Raw genomic sequence first — 24,400 nt, 5'->3', positions numbered from 1 at the left:
CGAGATCCGCTAGCTAATCAGTGAATTACTCCCGTTAGCAAGTGTTGTTGCAGGCTAGGTCAGTTTGGGCAGGAATCGATAGCTCCTTTACGCCTTAGTAATTACGCCCTTCCTTATTCAGCTCTTCTTGCGTCCTTATTAAGGTCAGGGTTCAGTTTTGGGTTTGCTCTGGAATGGATTAGCTCGCGTTGATCCATTGCTTTGTGTACAGACTGATAGTAACGGACCCAAAAGTCTCCCCGCATGGGAACTTGGGCTGTCTGCAGTGCTGTGTCTGACTACAGCTGCATTCGGATCAACTTGGAGACGTGTTACTGCTGTTGGTTTCGGCTTGTTGCTAACTAAACCAAAGAGTGCAGAAATCCTGAGCATTTACAAAACAAACAACAAGAAAAACAGGGAAGGCCCCTGTTTGCAACTCTTCCATAGAAAGGGAAGGGGTTGCGTGGGTACACCAGAGAGTAAGTTATCGGCTCGTCAGAGATTGCAATACCACATTGATGGGTTTTTTTTTCATGACAGCTGACAGTTGAGATTTATGAGGGAGAGAAACATCTAGTAGGAGCACAACAAGGAGGCTGAACAACTTGTATCAATCATGTCTTCTCATTTCCCTTCCTCCCCCACTGACAACAACCTGAGCATCTGTTCTGTCTCCCTCCCTCTCTCCTCTCTTCCCCTCCCTCTGGCCCTTTTTCCATTGGTCTGATTCCACTTCATCCCCACACGTTTCAAATCAGATGAGAGAGAGATGTTTTTTTTTGTCGCTGCTTGAGCGCTGAGCACACCCACACGCGCACACACACACACACACACACACACACACACACACACACACACACACACACACACACACACACACACACACACACACACACACACACACACACACACACACACACACACACACACACACACACACACACACACACACACACACACACACACACACACACACACACACACACACGTGCAAACTGACACACGCCTAGCAGAGGATGCCAACCATACATCATGTCCCATAGGCTATTGTGATTCATGTGCATCAAAGCATTAATATACAAAGCTCAATCCCACTGTTGCCATTGCAATGCATTCTCCGTGTGTTGGAGTGTTAGGGGTAGCCTGGATTACTGTATACAGGGAGATTAATGGACAGTGACTGTGTATAGATGGACTGGCAATGAGGTAATGTGTTATGAAGTGTGGATAAACATGGTGTGATTCCCCCTGTGTCCCTATTGGCCCCTCAGGGACACCCTAGACAGGCGAGTGTAAAAGTAGCCAATGAAAGAGCAGCGTGGAGAGCAGAGGAGAGCCTGATTCCTGCGGCAATGTTTTCTTCCAGCAGGGCAGCCTAAATCATTGTGTGTGTGTGTGTGTGTGTGTGTTTGACTGAAATAAACACAAAGAACGGACACACACACACACACACACACACACACACACACACACACACACACACACACACACACACACACACACACACACACACACACACACACACACACACACACACACACACACACACACCAAAATGGTATTATATTTGACCTTTTTGTAAGTTTTTCATGTTTGAACAAATATGTTGATACATTTCATCCATAGCCACTTGTTATAAAAACAATTATGTTATTCATTCAAAGTGTTGCTGATAAATTGTTGATGGAGCTAATCTGACATACCGGTATGACCTAACATGGCCACTGATATAGGCCATATGGGCGCTGGTGCCATCAGACATTTAGCTCTTCATTTGGAATGCTATGACCTTTCAACTTAGTTCCAATTGCATCTGAAAGAAGAGACTCTCAACTTTGTATGGAGACACTGACTGAACTCTAAATATGTATTTATTTTGCAGTTATAGTGGGTGCCACGCCCACAGGGAACACATCTGGGATGGCTCCATATCTATGTATTTGGAGGGTACATACATCTACGTCTGTGCCAAATTTGGTGCATTTGTCACAAAGTTCACTATTGAGTCCACATTTTCAGCATATTCACCGACTTATCAAGAGTACATCTCTGGTCATCCCTACTGCCTATGATTTGGCGGACTCACTAAACACAAATGCTTTGTTTGTAAATGATGCCTGAGTGTTGGAGTGTGCCTCTGGCTATCCATGAATTCTAAAAACATTGTACCGTTTAGTTTGCTTTAATATAATGAATTTTTACTTTTACTAATTTAGCAGTTACATTTACTTTTGATACAAAAGTATATTTAAAACCAAATACTTTAAGACTTTTCCTCATGTAGTATTTTACTGGGTAACTTTCACAAGTAATTTTCTGTTATTTTTTTGTTTGAACCTTTCTTTAACTAGGCATGTCAGTTAAGAACAAATTCTTACTGTCACGCCCTGACCTTAGAGCTTTTTTATGTCTCTATTATGGTTTGGTCAGGGTGTGTTTTGGGGTGGGCATTCTATGTTCCTTTTTCTATGATTTTCTATTGCTAGGTTTTGGCCAGGTATGGTTCTCAATCAGGGACAGCTGTCTATCGTTGTCTCTGATTGGGAACCATACTTAGGTACCCTTTTTCCCACCTGTGTTTGTCGGAAGTTGACTTTGTAGTGTTATTGTTTTGTTCGGCGTCATTTTGATTATTAAAAGAAATTGTACGCTCACCACGCTGCACCTTGGTCCTCTCCTTCAATCAGCCGTGACACTTAATTACAATGACGGCCTACCACTGGGCCAATTGTGCGCCACCTATGGGACTCACAATCACGGCCGGTTGTGATAGAGTCTGGAATTGAACCAGGGTCTGTAGTGACGCCTCTAGCACTGAGATGCAGTGCTTTAGACCACTGTGCCACTCAGGAGCCCATTAAGGTATCTTTACTTTTACTCAAGTATGACAATTGAGTACTTTTTACCCCACTGCAATCAATTAATGTTTTATGCCACAATGTAGTTATTCTACAAATTCTACAATATCTCTTGTAGAATTTACTTAATTCAACAGAACTTTATATGCCCCAGATCCATTCATGTAGAAATTAACTGACCAGTTTTTATTTGGTCAAAGAGTTTGGAATATTCGTGCGGAATGACCTTTGCCAAGTCGGTGCCCATCGTTGGTGTGTTGCATTATGTTTATAAAAACAGGCTGACTTGTCGACTGCATCAACTTGACAAAAATCATGTCATCAAAGGTCATGCTGATTTTTATTCAATTGTCTTTAAGTCCCTGCAGTTGCTTCAGCCATAACCTGCATTGTGGGAGGCACTATTTGTCAACCAATCATTAGGGTGTTTTTGTTTGACCCACGTGAACATGGCCGAAGATGAGACTCAAACAGGAACCAACTTTGCCGTTATTCTAAAGCTACAGAGGATACAAATGAAAGTGATATTTGAGACTTCTCTCTATGAAATTAATATTACACACATTATGTTTTCAGGTTGTGAGTGTGTGTGATATGGGGGTATAGAAACATGTATTTTGACGTCTATACAGAAGAACGTTAGTTGACAATAGAAGCTATGTTAACCCTGCCATGTTGATCTGAGTCTTGCTGTTTGAAAACCATTCAGTGTCCGACATTCGGCTGTCGCAGATGCACCCCTTACTTCACTCGCCGACAGTCAGCTTCTTTAGGCTTACTGGTCCAACACACCCCTTGTTTTGTTTGGGAAGGCGGAACTCATTACAATAATACCCAGCATGTTTTGCAAGTGTACATTTTTCACATTTAGATATACAGTACCTGTCAAATGTTTGGACACACCTACTCATTGAAAGGTTTGAATTTATTTGTACTATTTTCTACATTGTAGGAATCATATGGAATCAGGTAGTAACCACACTAAGTGCCTTAGACCGCTGCGGCACTCGGGAGCCAAAATCTGTCAACAAGGCAAAGGGTGGCTACTTTGAAGAATCTCAAATCTAAAATATAATTTGGTGTGTTTAACACTTTTTTGGTTACTACATGATTCCATATGTGTTATTTCGTAGTTTCGATGTCTTCACAATTATTCTACAATGAGTAGGCGTGTCCAAACTTTTGACTGGTACTGCACATTTTGGTAATTTCTGTAACCATTATTGAGAATGTCATTGTCGTTAAAGTGGTCTGTTGGTTGAGTGCATTTTGTTCATGATTTCTGCCAGTTCTGAAGCTACTGAAAAGGCTCACATAAGTGCAAGATACAGATGGGAGCATTACTGTTTCTTACAGAAATATCTGTCATTGTTATTGGAAATGAAACACGTTAATGTGACATTGTGTTTCCTTCGTAAAGTTGGACGAGCTACAGTGAAAGAGCTAGGACGGACATCATTGATCCATTTAGGAGGTATTTGTTCCACTTGCGTTGACAAACTGTATTCATTTAATGATGTTTCAATCTGACAATCATTTTCTATTATTTTTTCTCTCAATGTAATAGTATTTGAATAACACAGATCACTGAACTAAATCTGTAATAATAATTTCATGTTTCCATTTGGTGTTACCACTGTCCAAAACTGAATTAAGTAATGCACGTCCAGCCAGCTCTTCAACCCCCTCCCAAAACAGCCCAAGTTAGGTGACTATATATATTGCAATCACCCAAAAAGGGTATGTTATGGTTCATTATGCATTGGCTAATGTGCCACCCAAGTTGTGTGATGGAGGCGGCCATTGGTTTCTTCTTATTAAATCGTCTCCCTCTCTCCCAGTCTTAACTCAATCCAAGTTAATATGCTACACTGCATTTTTATTACTGTAATGAACAGTCTTAGACTAATGTTAAATCCTGGTGATTTTCTGTACTGATCTTGTGATACTTGGGCTATCTATTCCCGCCATTGCTCTTATGTCGGTTCTGTCCGTTCTTTATATCATACTAGCCAATTGGTTTACATGCAGGGTGTAACCGTGCACTGCTTAATTGACATGTGGCATTTGTCCTGAGTAGTTGAGGTTTACATTAAATAAGACTACAGATCCGTGAGTGTATATGTATTCACCCCCTTTGCTATGAAGCCTCTAAATAAGATCTGGTGCAACCAATTACCTTCAGAAGTCACATTAGTTAAATAAAGTCCATCTGTGTGCAATCTAAGTGTCACATGATCTCAGTATATATACACCTTTTCGGAAAGGCCCCAGTGTCTGCAACACCACTAAGCAAGGGACACCACCAAATAAGCGACACCATGAAGACCAAGGAGCCCGCCAAACAGGTCAGGGACAAAGTTGTGGAGAAGTACAGATCAGGGTTGGGTTATAAAAATAAACAACAGCAACTTTGAACATCCCATGGAGCACCATTAAATCCATTATTTAAAAATAGAAAGGATATGGCACCACCAAAAAACTCACGGACCAGGCAAGAAGGGTATTAATCCGAGAGTCAACAAAAGAGACCAAAGATAACCCTGAATGAGCTGCAAAGCTCCACAGTGGAGATTGGAGTATCTGCCCATAGGACCACTTTAAGCCGTACACTCCACAGAGCTGGGCTTTATGGAAGAGTTGCCAGAAAAAAAGCCATTGCTAAAAGAAAGAAATAGGTAAACACGTTTGGTGTTCGCCAAAAGGTATGTGGGAAACTCCCCAAACAAATGGAACTAGGTACTCTGGTCAGATGAGACTAAAATTGAGCTTTTTGGCCATCAAGGAAAATGCTATGTCTGGCACAAACCCAACACCTCTCATTATCCCGATAATACCATCCCCACAGTGAAGCATGCTAGTGGCAGCTTCACTGTTTTTCATCGCCAAGGACTGGGAACTGGTCAGAATTTAAGGAATGATGGATGGTGCTAAATACAGGGAAATTATTGAGGGAAACCTGTTTCGGTCTTCCAGAGATTTGAGACTGGGACGGAGGTTCACCTTCCAGCTGGACAATGACCCTAAGCATACTGCTAAAGCAACACTCAAGTGGTTTAAGGGGAAACATTTAAATGTGTTGGAATGGCCTAGTCAAGCCCAGACCTCAATCTAATTGAGAATCTGTGGTATGACTTTATGCATCAGCGGAACCCATCCAACTTGAAGGAGCTGGATCAGTTTTGCCTTGAAGAATGAGCACAAATCCCTGTGGCTAGATATGCCAAGCTTATAGAGACATACCCCAAGAGTCTTGCAGCTGTAATTCCTGCAAAAAGTGGCTCTACAAAGTATTGATGTTGGGGGAGGTGAATAGTTATGCACACTCGTGTTTTCTGTTTTTTTTTTGTCTTATTTCTTGTTTGTTTCACAAAGTTGTAGGCATGTTGTGTAAATAAAATGATACAAACCCCCCCAAAAAATCTATTTTAAGCAACAAAATAGGAAAAATGCCAAAGGGGGTGTGTACTTTTCCAAGCCACTGTAGATACAGTATTTCATATCAACAATCAGCTCTAGTGTATGTGTGTCCTTCACCTCTAGGAAATGAGCAATTATCGTTAATACTTCAGTCTCCCCCTGTCTTCTCATTGGCAGCTTTAAGCGGCGGTCATGTCAGTGGCGGTCTCGTCTGCAAAACTAAAACTGTTGCCGAAACAAAAACGGTTGTGCCGAATTGTTCTGCCGAGTTATTCGAGGAAGCAAAGAGAGGAAGGCTCCACACCAGTATCATATCGAGTTATTTCTCCTCAGTTTCATGATATCTAATTGGTAGTTATGATCTTGTCTCATCGCTGCAACTCACCTACAGACTCGGGAGAGGCGAAGGTCGAGAGCCATGCGTCCTCCGAAACACGACCCTGCCAAGCCGCACTGCTTCTTGACACACTGCTCCCTTAACGCGCAAGCCAGCCGCACCTATTTGTGTTTTTCTATACCTGTCTGCTCCTCTCCCTGTAAGCTTTATAGATGCTCCCCACACCCTGGGTGAAACCCTTCCAATGTAGTGTTAACTGGGCACAGTCTCTGGCAGAGTTTGGAACTGCCGATGTGCGATCAGAACGCAGAGTTGATCTCAGCCTTTGCTGCCCTTCATCCTATGCTGCCCTTGATGTTTTGGCCCTGGCGGAAACATGGATCCCCCCAGAGAACACTACTACTCCAGGTGTTCTCTCTTCATCTGACTACGTTTTCTCTCATAGTCCAAGAGCACCTGGTCGTCATGGTGGTGGCATGAGTGCACTCATTTCTCCAAACTGGAGATTTTCTCTTTTTCTCCCTCTCTCACCTGTCCATTTCCTCATTGGAATTCCATTCCATCACTTTCACTTGATCACTCAAGCTTTACATTTTTGTTATCTGCTTTTGATTAATTTCTTTCCAACTCTCTCTTTTCCCTCCTTCCCTCTTTTGACCTCATCCTTTCCCAATCCCCTCCAACTCACAAGGCAATACGCTTGACCTCATCCTTTCCCAGTCCCCTCCCACTCACAAGGCAGGCAATACGCTTGACCTCATCCTTTCCCAGTCCCCTCCCACTCACAAGGCAGGCAATACGCTTGACCTCATCCTTTCCCAATCCCCTCCAACTCACAAGGCAGGCAATATGCTTGACCTCATCCTTTCCCAGTCACCTCCCACTCACAAGGCAGGCAATACGCTTGACCTGATCCTTTCCCAATCCCCTCAAACTCACAAGGCAGGCAATACGCTTGACCTGATCCTTTCCCAGTCCCCTCAAACTCACAAGGCAGGCAATACGCTTGACCTGATCCTTTCCCAGTCCCCTCCCACTCACAAGGCAGGCAATACGCTTGACCTCATCCTTTCCCAGTCCCCTCCCACTCACAAGGCAGGCAATACGCTTGACCTCATCCTTTCCCAGTCCCCTCCCACTCACAAGGCAGGCAATACGCTTGACCTCATCCTTTCCCAATCCCCTCCAACTCACAAGGCAGGCAATATGCTTGACCTCATCCTTTCCCAGTCCCCTCCAACTCACAAGGCAGGCAATATGCTTAACCTCATCCTTTCCCAATCCCCTCCCACTCACAAGGCAGGCAATACGCTTGACCTGATCCTTTCCCAGTCCCCTCAAACTCACAAGGCAGGCAATACGCTTGACCTCATCCTTTCCCAGTCCCCTCAAACTCACAAGGCAGGCAATACGCTTGACCTCATCCTTTCCCAGTCCCCTCAAACTCACAAGGCAGGCAATACGCTTGACCTCATCCTTTCCCAGTCCCCTCAAACTCACAAGGCAGGCAATACGCTTGACCTCATCCTTTCCCAGTCCCCTCCAACTCACAAGGCAGGCAATACGCTTGACCTCATCCTTTCCCAGTCCCCCCCAACTCACAGGCAGGCAATACGCTTGACCTCATCCTTTCCCAGTCCCCTCAAACTCACAAGGCAGGCAATATGCTTGACCTCATCCTTTCCCAGTCCCCTCCAACTCACAGGCAGGCAATACGCTTGACCTCATCCTTTCCCAGTCCCCTCCAACTCACAAGGCAGGCAATACGCTTGACCTCATCCTTTCCCAGTCCCCTCCAACTCACAGGCAGGCAATACGCTTGACCTGATCCTTTCCCAGTCCCCTCAAACTCACAAGGCAGGCAATATGCTTGACCTGATCCTTTCCCAGTCCCCTCAAACTCACAAGGCAGGCAATATGCTTGACCTGATCCTTTCCCAGTCCCCTCAAACTCACAAGGCAGGCAATACGCTTGACGTCCTCTTTACTAGAGACTGTTCTCCTACTAATCTCACTGCAAACCCCCTCCAGGTCTCTGATCACTTACTTTTTTTCATTTTCTGTCTCCCTTTCCTCCAACCCTAAGCACAATCTCTCCCAGTACTCTCCTTTTTAATCCTATCATCCCTCCCTTCTGCTAAATCTTCCTGATTCTACCTCTTCCACCCTACTCTCCTCCCTTTTCACATCCTATGACCCACACTGTCCATTTTCCTCCCGGCCGGCTCGGCCTTCCCCTCTTGCTCAGTAGGTGAGCGACTTATTGCGAGCTTACTGAACAGGTCTGAGTGAAAAAGGAGGACAACTAAACTTATGGACCTAACATCCTTTCACTCCTTCCTCTCTACCTTATCTTCCTCTGTATCTGCTGCTAAAGCCATTTCAAGCTTCTGCTTCTAACCCTAGGAAACTCTTTCCCACCTTCTCCTCCAACCCCCCTCCTCTCTCCCTCCTCTCTGCGGATAACTTTGTCAACCACTTTGAAAAGAATGTTGACGATATCCACTCCTCATTCTATCAGCCTATTGAGTCCACTGGTCTCACTCACACAGAACTACCTTTCGCCTTGACCTCTCCCCCCCCCCTCTCTCCAGATGCGACTAGTGAGGTCTGGCTGCCCGACAAACTACCCGTTCGACCTCATCCAGTCCTCCCTTTTACAGACCATCTCTGGAGACCTTCTTGCATTCCTCACTTCCCTTATCAACTCATCACTGACCATTGGCTGCATCCCCTCTGACTTCAAAATGACCTAAGTCCTAGATCTATCCACTGCCTTAGACACCGTGAACCATCAGATCCTCCTCTCCACCCTCTCAGGGCTGGGCGTCTCAGGTTCTGCACACTCTTGGATTGCATCCTAACAGGCAGACCGCTCCTACCAGGTGACATGGAGAGGATCTGTGTCTGCACCACATACTCTCACTACTGGTGTCCCCCAGGGCTCAGTTCTAAGCCCTCTACTCTTCTCTCTGTACGCCAAGTCACTCACAATATCCTCAGATGGTCTCTCCTATCATCGCTATGTGGACACTCAACTACTTGTCTCAATACTCCTTCTGACACCCAGGTGGCGACACATATATCACGGTTGAGAACTCCACAGTATCACCCTTGAAGACTGCAAAGAACTTGAGAGAGAGGGAGAGAAAGAGAGACTGGTCATTGCCATTGATTCAACATGGGTTGGAATTGCATCCCTCTCTGATAACCATCACTTTACTGTGTAGCTCAGAGAGAGGGGTCTTAGCTAAGACATGGAACGCTTCCTTAGGGCATATGGTTACAAATCAAATATCACCTGTACAGTCCTTCACATAATATAGAGATTTTGCGAATGTAGGTATCAGAGCTTGAGACATTGCGGAAGTTGGAAAGTGCCCTGGTAGTCATGTAGAAGCTGGGAAAGTGCCCTAGTCGTCATGTAGAAGCTGGGAAAGTGCCCTAGTAGTCATGTAGAAGTTGGGAAAGTGCCCTAGTAGTCATGTAGAAGCTGGGAAAGTGGAGAGAGAAAGGCAGTTAGTAGACAGACAGTTTTCCAATGCCAGTGAACCAACTATATCAGTATATCAGGCTATATCCAGGCTATACCCAAGCTATTCCCAGCACATCAGGCTTTCAGTCTTGGTTGAGGAGAGCCCAATGCCTGTAGTGGGACATCAAGGCAGAGAAGAGGCAGGTTTAGGAGGAGAGGAGAGAAGATTGGGCTCTGGATTGGAGGAGCACCTGATTGGTATGCTGTCGTCAGGCGGTGTGGAGAGGGAGAAGGCTAGGAGGGTTGATGGGAGGGGGGTTTACTATGAGAATAAATTGGTTTTGGGTGTGGAGGGAGGGAGGGAAGGGAGAGAGGGAGGGAGGGGAGAGAGGTAGAGAGAGAGACTGACAGAGTGGGAGAGAGAGAAATGTCTTGATATTCGTTTTATGTTGGAAAGCGAGTGGCGGAGCTGAAGTGGTCTCCACCGTCCTTGTGGGGAGGAATGTGGGGAAGTAGGGCTTTCCAGGACCCTCTGTAGAGAACGAGGAAGGATCACTGGTTTATTACAGTATACAGATCTAAGAGAGGGGATGGAGGGAGGAGGGAAACAGAGGAGGGAAAGAGGGATGTAGAGAAGTAGAGAGAGAAGGAGGGTGGTAGGGAGGGAGGGAGGGGAAGAATGATGGAGGGAAGTAGAGAGAGAAGGAGGGTGGTAGGGAGGGAGGGAAAGAGGGATGGAGGGAGGGAGGGATGGGAACAGGGGAAAATGGAGAGAGTGCTATCTACAATCTACTGAGACTGGTCAAATAAGTGTTTTAATAACATGGTTCACGTAAATGTTCTTGATGTCTATACACTGTATGTTTATTACCCACTAAAGGCAATAGGTTTACACTGTATGTTTATTACCCACTATAGGCAATAGGTTTACACTGTATGTTTATTACCCACTAAAGGCAATAGGTTTACACTGTATGTTTATTACCCACTAAAGGCAATAGGTTTACACTGTATGTTTATTACCCACTATAGGCAATAGGTTTACACTGTATGCTTATTACCCACTAAAGGCAATAGGTTTACACTGTATGTTTATTACCCACTATAGGCAATAGGTTTACACTGTATGTTTATTACCCACTATAGGCAATAGGTTTACACTGTATGTTGATTTACCCACTAAAGACAATAGGTTTAAACTGCATGTTGATTTAGACACTATAGGCAATAGGTTTAAACTGCATGTTGATTTACCCACTAAAGGCAATAGGTTTACACTGTATGTTGATTTACCCACTATAGGCAATAGGTTTAAACTGCATGTTGATTTACCCACTATAGGCAATAGGTTTACACTGTATGTTGATTTACCCACTATAGGCAATAGGTTTACACTGTATGTTGATTTACCCACTAAAGGCAATAGGTTTAAACTGCATGTTGATTTACCCACTAAAGGCAATAGGTTTCTGAAGATGTCTTGTGGGATGTGGCGTTGTAATGCATCATGCCAGGGTCAGAGATAGCATCACCCCCCTGTCATCATCAGAGCACCGCCATGCGACACTAAAACATGTCCCCTCGTCCTTTCCTGTCAGTCTGAGTGCTCAGGCAGTGTCCTATATTTTAGTTCTCCCCTTTGTCAGCCACCTGCCCCATCCCCTCCAAAAAGAAAGTTATTGTCTTCTGCAAGCTGCCTCCTTCCATTTCATTAGCTCAATCTCTATCATCTGACACCACGGCTCATAGAAAGCAATCACAAGTAGTGATGTGCAATTCGCTAACGATTCATTCTTTTTCAACAACTCTTTTTACTGACTCGAGAGTCATGATTAGTTTTTTTTCCCGAGAAACTCATTCATTTTAGTCGTTCACTTGACCTGCTGGCCGCATTGAATTCTACAGCAGGATTTAATACCCACCCCTCCGGCTCAGTGGCTCCAGAGACGTACTCTGACCAGCATCTGTTCATCATGTGAGCGAGGGAAAATAAGAACTGATAATTGATCGCATGGTGCAAGAATGACTGCTGTTAATTGATTATTGAATGTTACTCGATGGACACATCTTAGAACCAAAGCATAGGCAGCCAGCCTCTCTCTGCACAAAACTCGAACTCGAGAACGAATCGATTGGGCTGCTGTAGTTTGTGAAGGATATTATGCTAATCTCCCTCACGGCAGTCAAGCAGTGTCATTCCGCCAAGTAATTCACAATCTAGTCTGGTTGTGTCCGCAATCTTGACCTCAAAGGTAACAGTTAACAATCGTATTTCTATGCCTAGCAATCACAGATGTAAAAAAGCAAATAGGCACACATTTATAAGTCTCCGTCACAAATGACAGCTACAATGATAAGCCCTCTATGGTGAACGAGAGGTTTGTAGAATCATGATTCTTTTGAGTTTTGAATTCATTGTTTGCCAGTAGGGGGTCATCTGTGCATTGGACATTACTGAATCAAATGAACGAAATGAGTCGAAACATTCGTTCTTTTGACTGAATGACTTGAAAATGTCAGTGAGAAGAGCCAAACTTCCCACCACTAATGGTGCTGCTTGTTGCTTACTGTTAACAACCCAGCTAGTTGTTTTTCTGTTTTTTTTTCTTATAATTTCACATAAGTGAAAATGGCTACTGCGGTCCATTTACCACGCTTCTGTTCTTACTACATCAGCGGAACAGAGACCGTGACGAGTCTGTTTACTAGAGATTGTCTCTCTCTCTATTCTTTCTCTCTCTCTTTCTATCTCTTTCTCTCTCTCTCTGTCTCTCTCTTTATTCTCTCTGACTCTATTCGTTCTCTCTCGCTGCCTCTCTCTTTCTATCTCTATTCTTTCTCTCTCTCTCGTTTTCTTGTTTCCTCCACGCCATGATGCCTTTCCGCCTCGTCTGAGATTACTCTAAATTCCAATTTAAAAATAAAACATAGTTCTCTTCATTAAATGGAGAATTCATTGTCTACCTCAGTTATGGGAGATTGTGTGTGTCCGTACATGCGTGTTCATAATACTGTATGTGCAGGCGTTTCTATATTTTTTATGACTGCCATTTGAAAAGAAAAGCCTGTATGAGTTAATGTTAAATCAGACATGTTAAATAAATAGTCAAATCACTGTGATTGATGTGCTTGAAAAGTCATTATTTTAACACATAACATAAATGACAGCAATCCTACATCAATGGATACCTAGTCCATGTCCTCTCTAATTAAGCAGTAAGCCCCGAGGAGGTGTGGTATATGGCCAATATACCACGGCTAAGGGCTGTTCTTAACACAACGCATCACGGATTGCCTGGACACAGCCCTTAGCCGTGATATATTGGAAATAAACCACACCTCCTCATGCCTTATTGCTTAATTATAACATAAGGAAGTGAAACAAGGTGTCTTATTGCTATTATGAACTGGTTACCAATGTAATTAGAGCAGTAAAAATAACTGTTTTCTCATACCCGTGGTATATGGTCTGATATGCCACAGATGTCAGCCAATCAGCATTCAGAGCTCAAACCACCCAGTTTATAAGTCTGAATAACCTGAAGGCTGCATCCCACCACTCTCACCACTACTCTCACCGCCACTCTCACCACCACTCTCACCACTACTCTCACCACCACTCTCACCACCACTCTCACCACTACTCTCACCACCAGTCTCACCACCACTCTCACCACTACTCCCACCACCAGTCTCACCACTACTCTCATCACCACTCTCACCACTACTCTCACCACTACTCTCACCACTACTCTCACCACCAGTCTCACCACTACTCTCACTACTACTCTCACCACCACTCTCACCACCACTCTCACTACTTCTCTCACAGCCACTCTCAGCTCTATAATTGTAATTCGGTGCTCAGGAGATGGTGGTCCTCAATCTATCTGGCCCTCCCGACCCTGCCCTCCCCTGGGAAATGTGTGCAGATATTGGAGTGATTTGCAGTAATAGAACTTTGGGATAAATGGGATTATCCAATCCCCTCCCTCGCAGGGTTCCCCCTGATTCGCAAGTGAACCTCATTACCTGAGCTGGATCCCCTCAGAGCGTCCTCAGGGACATGGTGAAATTACAACAGCATGGTGTTTGTGTGGATCACTGGTCTGTTGCGATGGCAGCTTGTTGATAGACCCTAGTACCTGAGGTACAACAAGATCTCACGGTTTGACTAATTTGACTTCAGATTCTGACGTGTATCAATTTTTCTCCAAACGGTACATTTCGGGGGGTTTTGAATGTAAAACCTCCCACTGGACGTCCTCGGGACATTGAACAAATGTCCAATTTCGAAGTGAATATTGAGCCACCTGGCTGCATATAGACACATGAATAGGAAGAGTTATGACGTGTTGAGCATTCACATTGTGCGGAGAGACCTCATTATTCATTGTAATTACAGGATGTAGTCTGTTTTATTACGAGACATTAGGAAATGGTGTCTTCCCCCGCCGTTTCATTGGGATTTGACCCGTGTCTGTGGTGTGAGCTGACTTCCTTTGACTGTTGCTGAAAGAATGTGTGGCAGGTGGACTGACAGAAAGAACAAGGATGTCGACCTTACTCTGACCTCTTCGTCTGTCTTTCTCACTCTTTTATCTCCATACATCTCTCTCTCTCGTTCCTTTTGCTTCCAATTGTGTCTTGGGTGTGTGTCACCAATACAGAAATACACCAAACATGAGTTCCAGCAGCTCTATATGAGCTATACACATCTGTAACTGTAACCCCCCCTCTCTTCATCTTCATGTCTCTCCAGGGAAGGAAGTGTCGGTGGCCACATTCAAGGGGAACGAGTTCTTCTGCTACGACCTGTCGCTGACGCCCATCCAGAGCAGCACGGACGAGATCACGCTTTCCTTTCGCACGCTGCAGCGCAACGGCCTCATGCTGCACACGGGCAAGTCGGCCGACTACGTCAACCTGTCGCTGAAGAGCGGCGCCGTCTGGTTGGTCATCAACCTGGGCTCGGGCGCCTTCGAGGCGCTGGTGGAGCCCGTCAATGGGAAGTTCAATGACAACGCCTGGCACGATGTTCGCGTCACCCGCAACCTGCGCCAGGTAAAGAGACACGACCTGTTTGGTCGAGCTTCTATGCCGGGTTTCTCTCTCGCGTTCTGTGTCTTGCTCTCTTTTTTCTCTCTCGTTCTTTTTTCTCTCGTTCTTTTTTCTCTCTTTCTTTTTTCTCTTTTCTTTTTTCTCTTTTCTTTTTTCTCTCTTTCTTTTTTCTCTCTTTCTTTTCTCTCTCGTTCAAGCTATTCAATCTGTTGGTCTATATCTCTGTGTATCTACCTTCTCTTTCTTCCTCCACTTTCTCCTGTCACTTTCTGTCTGATGATGGTGATTTTCTCTTCCACTTCCAGGGTTGAGATCTGCAGAGGATTGCTGTAGTGACTTTCTCTCGTCATGTTTTCCTTCTCTGAAAAACAACCAAATATCCATGTAATCTGCTCATTGGGAAAAGCAGGGGGGGGGGGGGTCAAAGTTAACAGCACAGAGAAAAGATAATAGACCCAGCACATGTAGTCACAAGTTCACATCCATTCGTAGATGTGGATATCTAATACCCGTAGGTCTACGTTGCCCTAATAGGGAACTCTGGGTTCAATAGTCTTGTTTCAATACGAATGCACGTAAAGCACTTACCCACGTTATGATTTCTAATTAATCTGTAGAGACGGTGCATTTTATCCCCGTCTAAACCCATTACTCAACAGATCTTTACAACCCGCTAATCACAGTCAGGAAGAAAGGAATCTCACACACACACGCACACACACGCACACACATGCACACAAACACACCAACACCCACAAATTGAATAGCAGAGGCAGAGGCTCGATGCCAGGTCATCAATTGGCAGTTGTAGATAGTGGCAGTGAGATGCAATCAATTTGACTTAAGATTGCCTTGCTTACTTCTCCCAGTGTTTTGGTAATGGTAATTGGAACGAATGGCTTGTCGGCCCTAATAATAGCTGTTGTAATGGGCCCGCATTGCAACCTTTTGCCTGATGTGAATGTGTTACCAAACAAAAGAAACAACGCCAACTCTTTTGTCCAGCGCCGCAGCAAACATTTACACAAAGCCCTACTTCCTATCACCTGGAAACACAACAGGAGCTTCAAACTTCCCAGGACTTTTTTAATGACTGCAGAGTTCAGTCTCCGGCAGCAGGAAGAAGAGTTGTGTTGCTGGGAAAGAAACCTCAACATTGAAGTAAAGCTGCTGCGTTGTCTTTCAGAGGAAGCTCTCCAGACCAACTAGGGTTGAAGAATTGGCTGTCATAAAAGTCTGATTCTTCCTGCAGAGGTTCAGCCACTGCAGTCATGGCATAATAGAAATACATGTAGTTTATGTGAGCTGGACTCAGGGGTCAAAGGGTTTGACACTGGGAAAACTCTGATCGCACACTGACAGAGAGACTTGTTTGGGGTGCACAATCACTAAGTCATACAGAAGCCGGAATGCTCACTGTACTGTACAATTCTGGGATCATAGGCACACGCACGCACGCACGCACGCACGCACGCACGCACGCACGCACGCACGCACGCACACACACACACACACACACACACACACACACACACACACACACACACACACACACACACACACACACACACATTAGGGATGGGCATTTTAAATGACTTCAGTAGAGCTTCCCGAGTGTCACAGCGGTCTAAGTAACTGTATCACAGTGCTAGAGGCGTCACTACAGACCCGTGTTCAATCCCGGCCTCTATCACAAAATTGTCCCAGCGTCTTCCGGGTTTGGGGAGGGTTTGGTCAGGGGGGCTTTACTTGGCTCATCGCCCTCTAGCGACTCCTTGTAGCGGGCCGGGAGCCTGTGGGCTGACCTCGGTCGCCAGGTGAACGGTCTTTCCTCCTACACATTGTGGCACCTGGCTTCCAGGTTAAGCGGGCGCATGTTATGAAGCACCGTTTGGGTGGTGCAGTGGTCTAGGGCACTGCATCACAGTGCTAGCTGTGCCACCAGAGACCGCCGCGACCTGGAGGTCCGTGGGGCGACACACAATTGGCCCAGCGTCGTCTAGGTTAGGGAGGGTTTGGCCGGTAGGGATATCCTTGTCTCATTGCGCACTAGCGACTCCTGTGGGTGGCGTGCCGGGCGCAGTGCATGCTAACCAGGTCGCCAGGTGTACGGTGTTTCCTCTGACACATTGGTGCGGCTGGCTTCCGGGTTGGATGCGCGCTGTGTTAAGAAGCAGTGCGGCTTGGTTGGGTTGTGTTTCGGAGGACGCATGGCTTCCGACCTTCGTCTCTCCCGAGCCCCTACTGGAGTTGTAGCGATGAGACAAGATAGTAACTACTAACAATTGGATACAACAAAATTGGGGAGAAAAGGGGGTAAAATTTGTTTTTTTTATATTAAAAAAGAAGCGCAGTTTGACAGGCCATGTTTTGGAGCTTCACCTCCCCAGCCTGTTGGTTGGTTGCAGTGATGAGACAAGATCCAAATTGGGGAGAAAAAGGGGGGTAAAATACACATTAAAAAAATGATTATGTTAAAATGATTTCAGAATTCGAATAACATCATGATAGTTTTTCGGATATCCGGATAATCGAAAATAAGAAATACATTTGAATCTTCAATGGAGACTTGCTCGATGCGCCCGCGAGAGATGGTGCACTGTACTCTGCTTGTTTCAGGAGAAGGGTGTGGGGGAGGGGCCAGAGAGGAGCAGGGAGGTACTCTATGTGATTGGCAAAGAAGGAGAGAGAGAGAAAGTAGCCAATCCCAATTGCGCTAGTTAGATAAACATATTGCTGCCATAGGCTATCTCTCATACCATCTGGTAGTGCCTGACTTGACTGCATTCACATTGTTGTGAAGAAGCTAGTTACAGTATCCAGCTAAGTTAGCCAGCTAGCTAGCTGAAGTAGCGAGGCTAATAGAGGCTATTTTGCAGCACTCCCCGTGAAATGTCTACAACAACTGCGTTCATATGAAACAACAGCTACCGGTTGGTTGATCATTGAAGCCTACTCCTTTTCATTTAACCAACTTAATTACGTAATTTTAATTACATTTTGCTTTGATTAGAAATCTCCCAGTTCCCTTGCTACACATGTAGCCTCTGACTGTAGCCCATAAAACTGTTGTTTTCTTAAACTATTGAATGTAATGGTCTATCCTATGTAGCAATGTCACTGATAGACAAAGGCCTAGCACGCAGGAACACAGGAACACACACACACACACACATACACACACGGCAGGGGTCAAATATGTTTGCTGCTGGGGCATGCTTGCTCACCAGAGTGAAACTGGTTTAATGAGCTTGGAAAGCCAACATGATTCTAGAGATTTAGACCCTGATCCCAGCCACTCACCACCAGTCCCAACATAGCAATCCACACTGAGCTATACCACACACGCGCACACACACACACACACACACACACACACACACACACACACACACACACACACACACACACACACACACACACACACACACACACACACACACACACACACACACACACACACACACACACACACACACACACACACACACACACACACACACACACACACTGGCTGAGGGAGGATAACGAAGGCATTGACCTGACCAGTGACCTCTGACCCAGTGTTTGCAGCCTCTCTGCTCTTGGACTAATCAATAGCGTGGTAGCAGGTCATGTTACACATACATATGCAGGAGACAGGAGAAGAGGCAACACACACTCACACACACACCATTCACCCCCCACAAACTGTTCAGCCTCCCGTTCGTATTATATACCCCCAGTTTTCATCATGATGTCATATCCCTAGGATACCCCACTCCTCAGTCTTCACCAGCCCATAGCTGTACCCCTAGCTCTAAAGCCACGATTATCAATCCGTTTTAATGCCTACAGTAGTTTGATTCCATTCCATTGGTTTTAACTGCTCTTGCTGTGTGGTTCGGCATCATTAGTAACAATGAGCTTCCCAAACTGTCCGTCATTCAGAGTTTATTTTTTTCTCTCATTGTATTTATTTCTCATCCAACACCACCCACCTGAAACCTGTGAATGTGTCACCTTTTTAATGGTAAAAAGGAGGAATAGAGAATTAGCTGAGAAGAAATGGAATCCTAAACAAAGAAGAAATGCTGAGAAACACAGAAGAATCACAGCGCCACCCAGTGGTGTTGAGAGGTAATGCTTCACTACAGGCCTGTATAGAGGAGATATAATGCTGTACTGCAGGCATGTACATGGGGAGAGGTAATGCTTTCCTACATGTCTTTATAGAGGAGAGATAATGCTGTCCTACATTTCTTTATAGAGGAGAGATAATGCTGTCCTACAGGCCTGTATAGGGGAGAGGTAATGCTGCGCAGCAGACCTGTATAGGGGAGAGGCAATATTGTACTGCAGGCCTATATTGTGGATTTGTAAAGTTGTACTGCATAGGAGAGAGGTAAATGCTGTACTGCAGACCTGTATAAGGGAGGTAATGCTGTACTGCATAGGGGCAAGGCAATGCTGTACGCCTGTATAGGGGAGAGTGCTGCACTGGAGTGGTAACCCTGTACTGTATATAGATTTGTACTTTGTCAGCTCGGGGGTTTGAACTTGCAACCTTCGGGTTACTAGTCCAACGCTCTAACCACTAGGCTACCCTGCCGCCCACAATGACTGCCTACCAGGGAACAGTGGGTTAACTGTCTTGTTCAGGGGCAAAACTACATATTTTTTTTACCTTGTCAGCTCTGGGATTCGATCCAGCAACCTTTTCAGTTACTGACCCAGCAGGAAACCTCTCGGTTTCCTGCCGTCCCAGAATGCTGTACTGCTGGCCTGTATAGGGAAGACGGTGTGGTTGGTCCCTGTGGTATATGGATGATGGGCAGTCAAGGCTGTTCACACTGACCTCTCATCATGGAAGAAGCCTCCCCCAAACACACAGAGGCCGGCCGGCAGGCGTCCCCTCCCTCCTCCTCCTCCTCTCCCTCTACCCCTCCATTCTCTTCCGTCTCTCTCCGGCTCTGACATAATGAGATACTATCGTGGATGGTTTACAGACTTTAAGCAGTGGTGACTGCTGCACTACTCCAGGGCTGAGACGCTGGACAGACGGACCAACAGACATAATACATTGCATACAATGCAAACCCATACAGCGAGACCAATACAAATGGACACGCAGGGAGGGTGTCTAGACATGAACAATTGTTCAACACATGCTGCTGCACACATCCACACACTCGCACAGAAAGTGGTTGTTTTCCACTTGTATTCATGTAATAGTTTCAAACCAAAGAGATGTAATGTTTCACACCAAAGAGATGTAATGTTTCAGACCAAAGAGATGTAATGTTTCAGACCAAAGAGATGTAATGGTTTCAGACCAAAGAGATGTAATGGTTTCAGACCAAAGAGATAAGTAATCTACTAGGTGACACATAATATACCCAACTCTGTATTCACGATTGAACTTGTTGACAGTCACACGTCTTTAGCAGTAAAACGTCATGCATTCTGTTCACAATAGCAGACGTGGATAGCCCTCAACAATAAATATCTTGAGCACTAGTTTCGCTCGGCCAGTGAGAGAACCGCGAATGGTCTTGGTTTCGCTCACACACACAAAGACTTTGAGAGTTAAGACGCCTCCAGTCATTGTGAATGAAAGCTCCCCACCGAGTTTGAAGTCCATCTAAAACTGTGTTTGGGTTATCGAGCGCTTTGACACCACCAATGTAGGAAGGCAGCAGGAGAGGATGAACATGGCTGGTTCTGCCAAGATATCACTCTCTCCGGCTACAGTCAATTCATTCACCTCTCAGTGGTTACATTCATTGTGCTGTCTGTGCCGGATATGTCAGTTTTCTTAGGGGAATCTAGTACTTCATGTTTTCTGAAACCATGGAAACCGCCAACATAAGGAAATCTAGCAGATCTGATACCCTGGTACATAGTCTACTGTGAGACAATAACATGCTGTACTGTATACTGCAGCCGACAGAAAAGGCAACGGGGACCATTCTTCCTGTTTCCCCTTATTTTGATCTGTGGGTCTCATTCCAAGCCACTTACTGAAAGAGGGTAATACAGTGAGGCCAGTCTATCTGTCTGTGTGTTTAACAGACACCGTAGGCCCCTGAGGGGACCTACAGCCATTAGGAAATATGAGCCAGGCAGGGAGAGCTGCAGGACATCAGGAGTGTGTGTTTGGGGATGGGTGTGTGTTTTCCTGCCTGCCTGCCTGACTATGTGTGTGTGAGTGGGTGTATCCGTGTGCACGTACTCGCGTGTTTGTGTGTGTGATAGTCTACCTGCAGTGATAAAAGAGGAAGAGTCTCTTGGATGCAGAGCACAGCTTTGGGAGCGAGGGGAAGGGAAAGGGGAGCGAGGGCATGGGAAAGGGAATGAGGGGATGAGAAAGGGAGGGAGGAGATGGGAAAGGGAGCGAGGGGATGGGAAAGGGAGTGAGGGGATGGGAAAGGGAGCGAGGGGATGGGAAAAGGAGCGAGGGGATGAGAAAGGGAGGGAGGAGATGGGAAAGGGAGGGAGGAGATGGAAATGGGAGCAAGGGAATGGAAAAGGGAGGGGATGGGAAAGGGAGCGAGGGGATGGGAAAGGGAGCGAGGGGATGAGATGGAGAGCAAGGGGATGGGAAAGGGAGCGAGGGAATGGAAAAGGGAGGGGATGGGAAAGGGAGCGAGGGTATGAGAAAGGGAGTGAGGGAATGGAAAAGGGAGGGGATGGGAAAGGGAGCGAGGGGATGGGAAAGGGAGCGAGGGGATGGGAAAGGGAGCGAGGGGATGAGAAAGGGAGCGAGGGGATGAGAAAGGGAGCGAGGGGATGAGAAAGGGAGCAGGGGGATGAGAAAGGGAGCGAGGGGATGGGAAAGGGAGCGAGGGTATGAGAAAGGGAGCGAGGGGATGAGAAAGGGAGCGAGGGGATGGGAAAGGGAGCGAGGGCATGGGAAAGGGAGGGAGGAGATGGGAAAGGGAGGGAGGAGATGGGAAAGGGAGGGAGGAGATAGGAAAGGGAGCGAGGGGAAGGTAGAAACCTTACACCCTTCTCCTTCCACCCCTCTCCCTCCCACCTTACACCCCTCTCCTTCCACCCCTATCCCTCCCACCTTACACCCTCTCCCTCTCACTTCCATCCCTCACCCTGCCCCTTCCCCCTCCCTCCCTCCCACCTCCCACCACTCTCCCTCCCACCTCACACCCTCTCCTCCCCCTTCCATCCCTCTCCCTCCCACCTTCCACCCCTCTCCCTCTCCCTTCCATCCCTCCCCCTTCCCTCCCTCTCCCTCCCACCTTCCACCCCTCTCCCTCCCTCTTCCCCCCCTCTCCCTCTCCCTTCCATCCCTCTCCCTCCCCCTTCCATCCCTCTTTCCATCCCTTCCAGCATCAACATTTTTTGACACAGAAAGAAAGCCTCTAGAATTCAGAACAGTTCGTCCAATCGATTCCTCCTCTCCCTTCCACTTGCATCCCCCTTCCTCTCCCCGCTTGTAATTTGTCACCTAGCAACCGGCCGGTCCGCTAGCTGTTGTTTCATCCATCTCATGTACAGGAGAGACATTAACCACTTCATTGTCCTCACCTCTTGTCCTCATTACATTCTAAAGTCCACTCTCAATTCAATTCAATTCAATTCAAGGGCTTTATTGGCATGGGAAACATGTGTTAACATTGCCAAAGCAAGTGAGGTAGACAACATACAAAGTGAATATATAAAGTGAAAAACAACAAAAAATAACAGTAAACATTACACATACAGAAGTTTAAAAAAACAGTAAAGACATTACAAATGTCATATTTTATATATATATACAATGTACAAATAGTTAAATGACACAAGATAAAACTCTCTCTTTAGTCTAAAGAGTATCACATCTCTCGTCGGGCTAACAAAGCATTTTTCATAACATTCCCTCAGCAAGGACTGCTCAAACGATAGCAGAGCCTCCGAGCAATTGAGCACCCACCTTGCAAAATCAATAAGACCAAAGCAATCTATCGATGGTAATGGCCGCCAGTGCTTATCGTAGTTTAATCCAGGTGAGTTAAAACGCCATTCGGATTGTCTAGGGTGTAGTGGCAATATGCATAATGGTAATATCATATCACCATTAGTTTACTTGTTCACAACAGATAACAAATCTATCAGACGTAATGACAGTGTGCCCCCATGATCCTGGTACTGTGTTGTTACAGATGACATGTTAGGTAGCCATAATGTGTTGGACCCTCAATGCAACAGTGGCAGTCAGGGGGGTGACGCAAGGGTGAGGCAAGCGGACCATTCGGGAGGGGTGATACAGGCTAATGAATGATGCGAGAGGCTAGACTCCCTGTGGATTGGGTGAAATGGCATGTGGTGTAACAGTTGGGAGAAATGGCATGCGGTGTAACAGTTGGGAGAAATGGCATGTGGTGTAACAGTTGGGAGAAATGGCATGTGGTGTAACAGTTGGGAGAAATGGCATGTGGTGTAACAGTTGGGTAAAATGGCATGCGGTGTAACAGTTGGGAGAAATGGCATGCGGTGTAACAGTTGGGTGAAATGGCATGTGGTGTAACAATTGGGTGAAAAGGCATGCGGTGTAACAGTTGGGAGAAATGGCATGTGGTGTAACAGTTGGGTGAAATAATATAATAATAATATAATATATGCCATTTAGCAGACGCTTTTATCCAAAGCGACTTACATTCTACGTATGGGTGGTCCCGGGGATCGAACCCACTACCCTGGCGTTACAAGCGCCATGCTCTACCAACTGAGCTACACAGGACCAGTTGGGAGAAATGGCATGTGGTGTAACAGTTGGGAGAAATGGCATGTGGTGTAACAGTTGGGAGAAATGGCATGCGGTGTAACAGTTGGGTGAAATGGCATGTGGTGTAACAGTTGGGAGAAATGGCATGCGGTGTAACAGTTGGGAGAAATGGCATGCGGTGTAACAGTTTGGTGAAATGGCATGTGGTGTAACAATTGGGTGAAAAGGCATGCGGTGTAACAGTTGGGTGAAAAGGCATGCGGTGTAAATGTTGGGAGAAATGGCATGTGGTGTAACAGTTGGGTGAAATGGCATGTGGTGTAACAGTTGGGAGAAATGGCATGCGGTGTAACAGTTGGGTGAAATGGCATGTCTTGTAACAGTTGGGAGAAATGGCATGCGGTGTAACAGTTGGGTGAAATGGCATGCGGTGTAACAGTTGGGTAAAATGGCATGTGGTGTAACAGTTGGGTAAAATGGCATGTGGTGTAACAGTTGGGTAAAATGGCATGTGGTGTAACAGTTGGGTAAAATGGCATGTCTTGTAACAGTTGGGAGAAATG

At 45.9% G+C, this 24,400-nt stretch overlaps 1 protein-coding gene across 7 annotated transcripts in view; it reads left to right on the top strand.

Annotated features, from left to right (window-relative positions):
• LOC124013620 (neurexin-2-like) overlaps nucleotides 1–24,400 on the top strand; it is a 1,135,017-nt gene that overhangs the window by 508,393 nt on the left and 602,224 nt on the right. For all 7 annotated transcript variants that reach the window (XM_046327950.1, XM_046327944.1, XM_046327948.1 and 4 more), the window contains one exon: nucleotides 14,835–15,136. In XM_046327950.1, the coding sequence (XP_046183906.1) occupies nucleotides 14,835–15,136 (302 nt within the window). The remainder of the gene's footprint in view (nucleotides 1–14,834; nucleotides 15,137–24,400) is intronic.

This window comes from Oncorhynchus gorbuscha, linkage group LG25, assembly GCF_021184085.1.
Source record: "Oncorhynchus gorbuscha isolate QuinsamMale2020 ecotype Even-year linkage group LG25, OgorEven_v1.0, whole genome shotgun sequence".
Taxonomy (NCBI): domain Eukaryota; kingdom Metazoa; phylum Chordata; class Actinopteri; order Salmoniformes; family Salmonidae; genus Oncorhynchus; species Oncorhynchus gorbuscha.
This window is presented reverse-complemented; position numbering and strand designations above follow the sequence as displayed.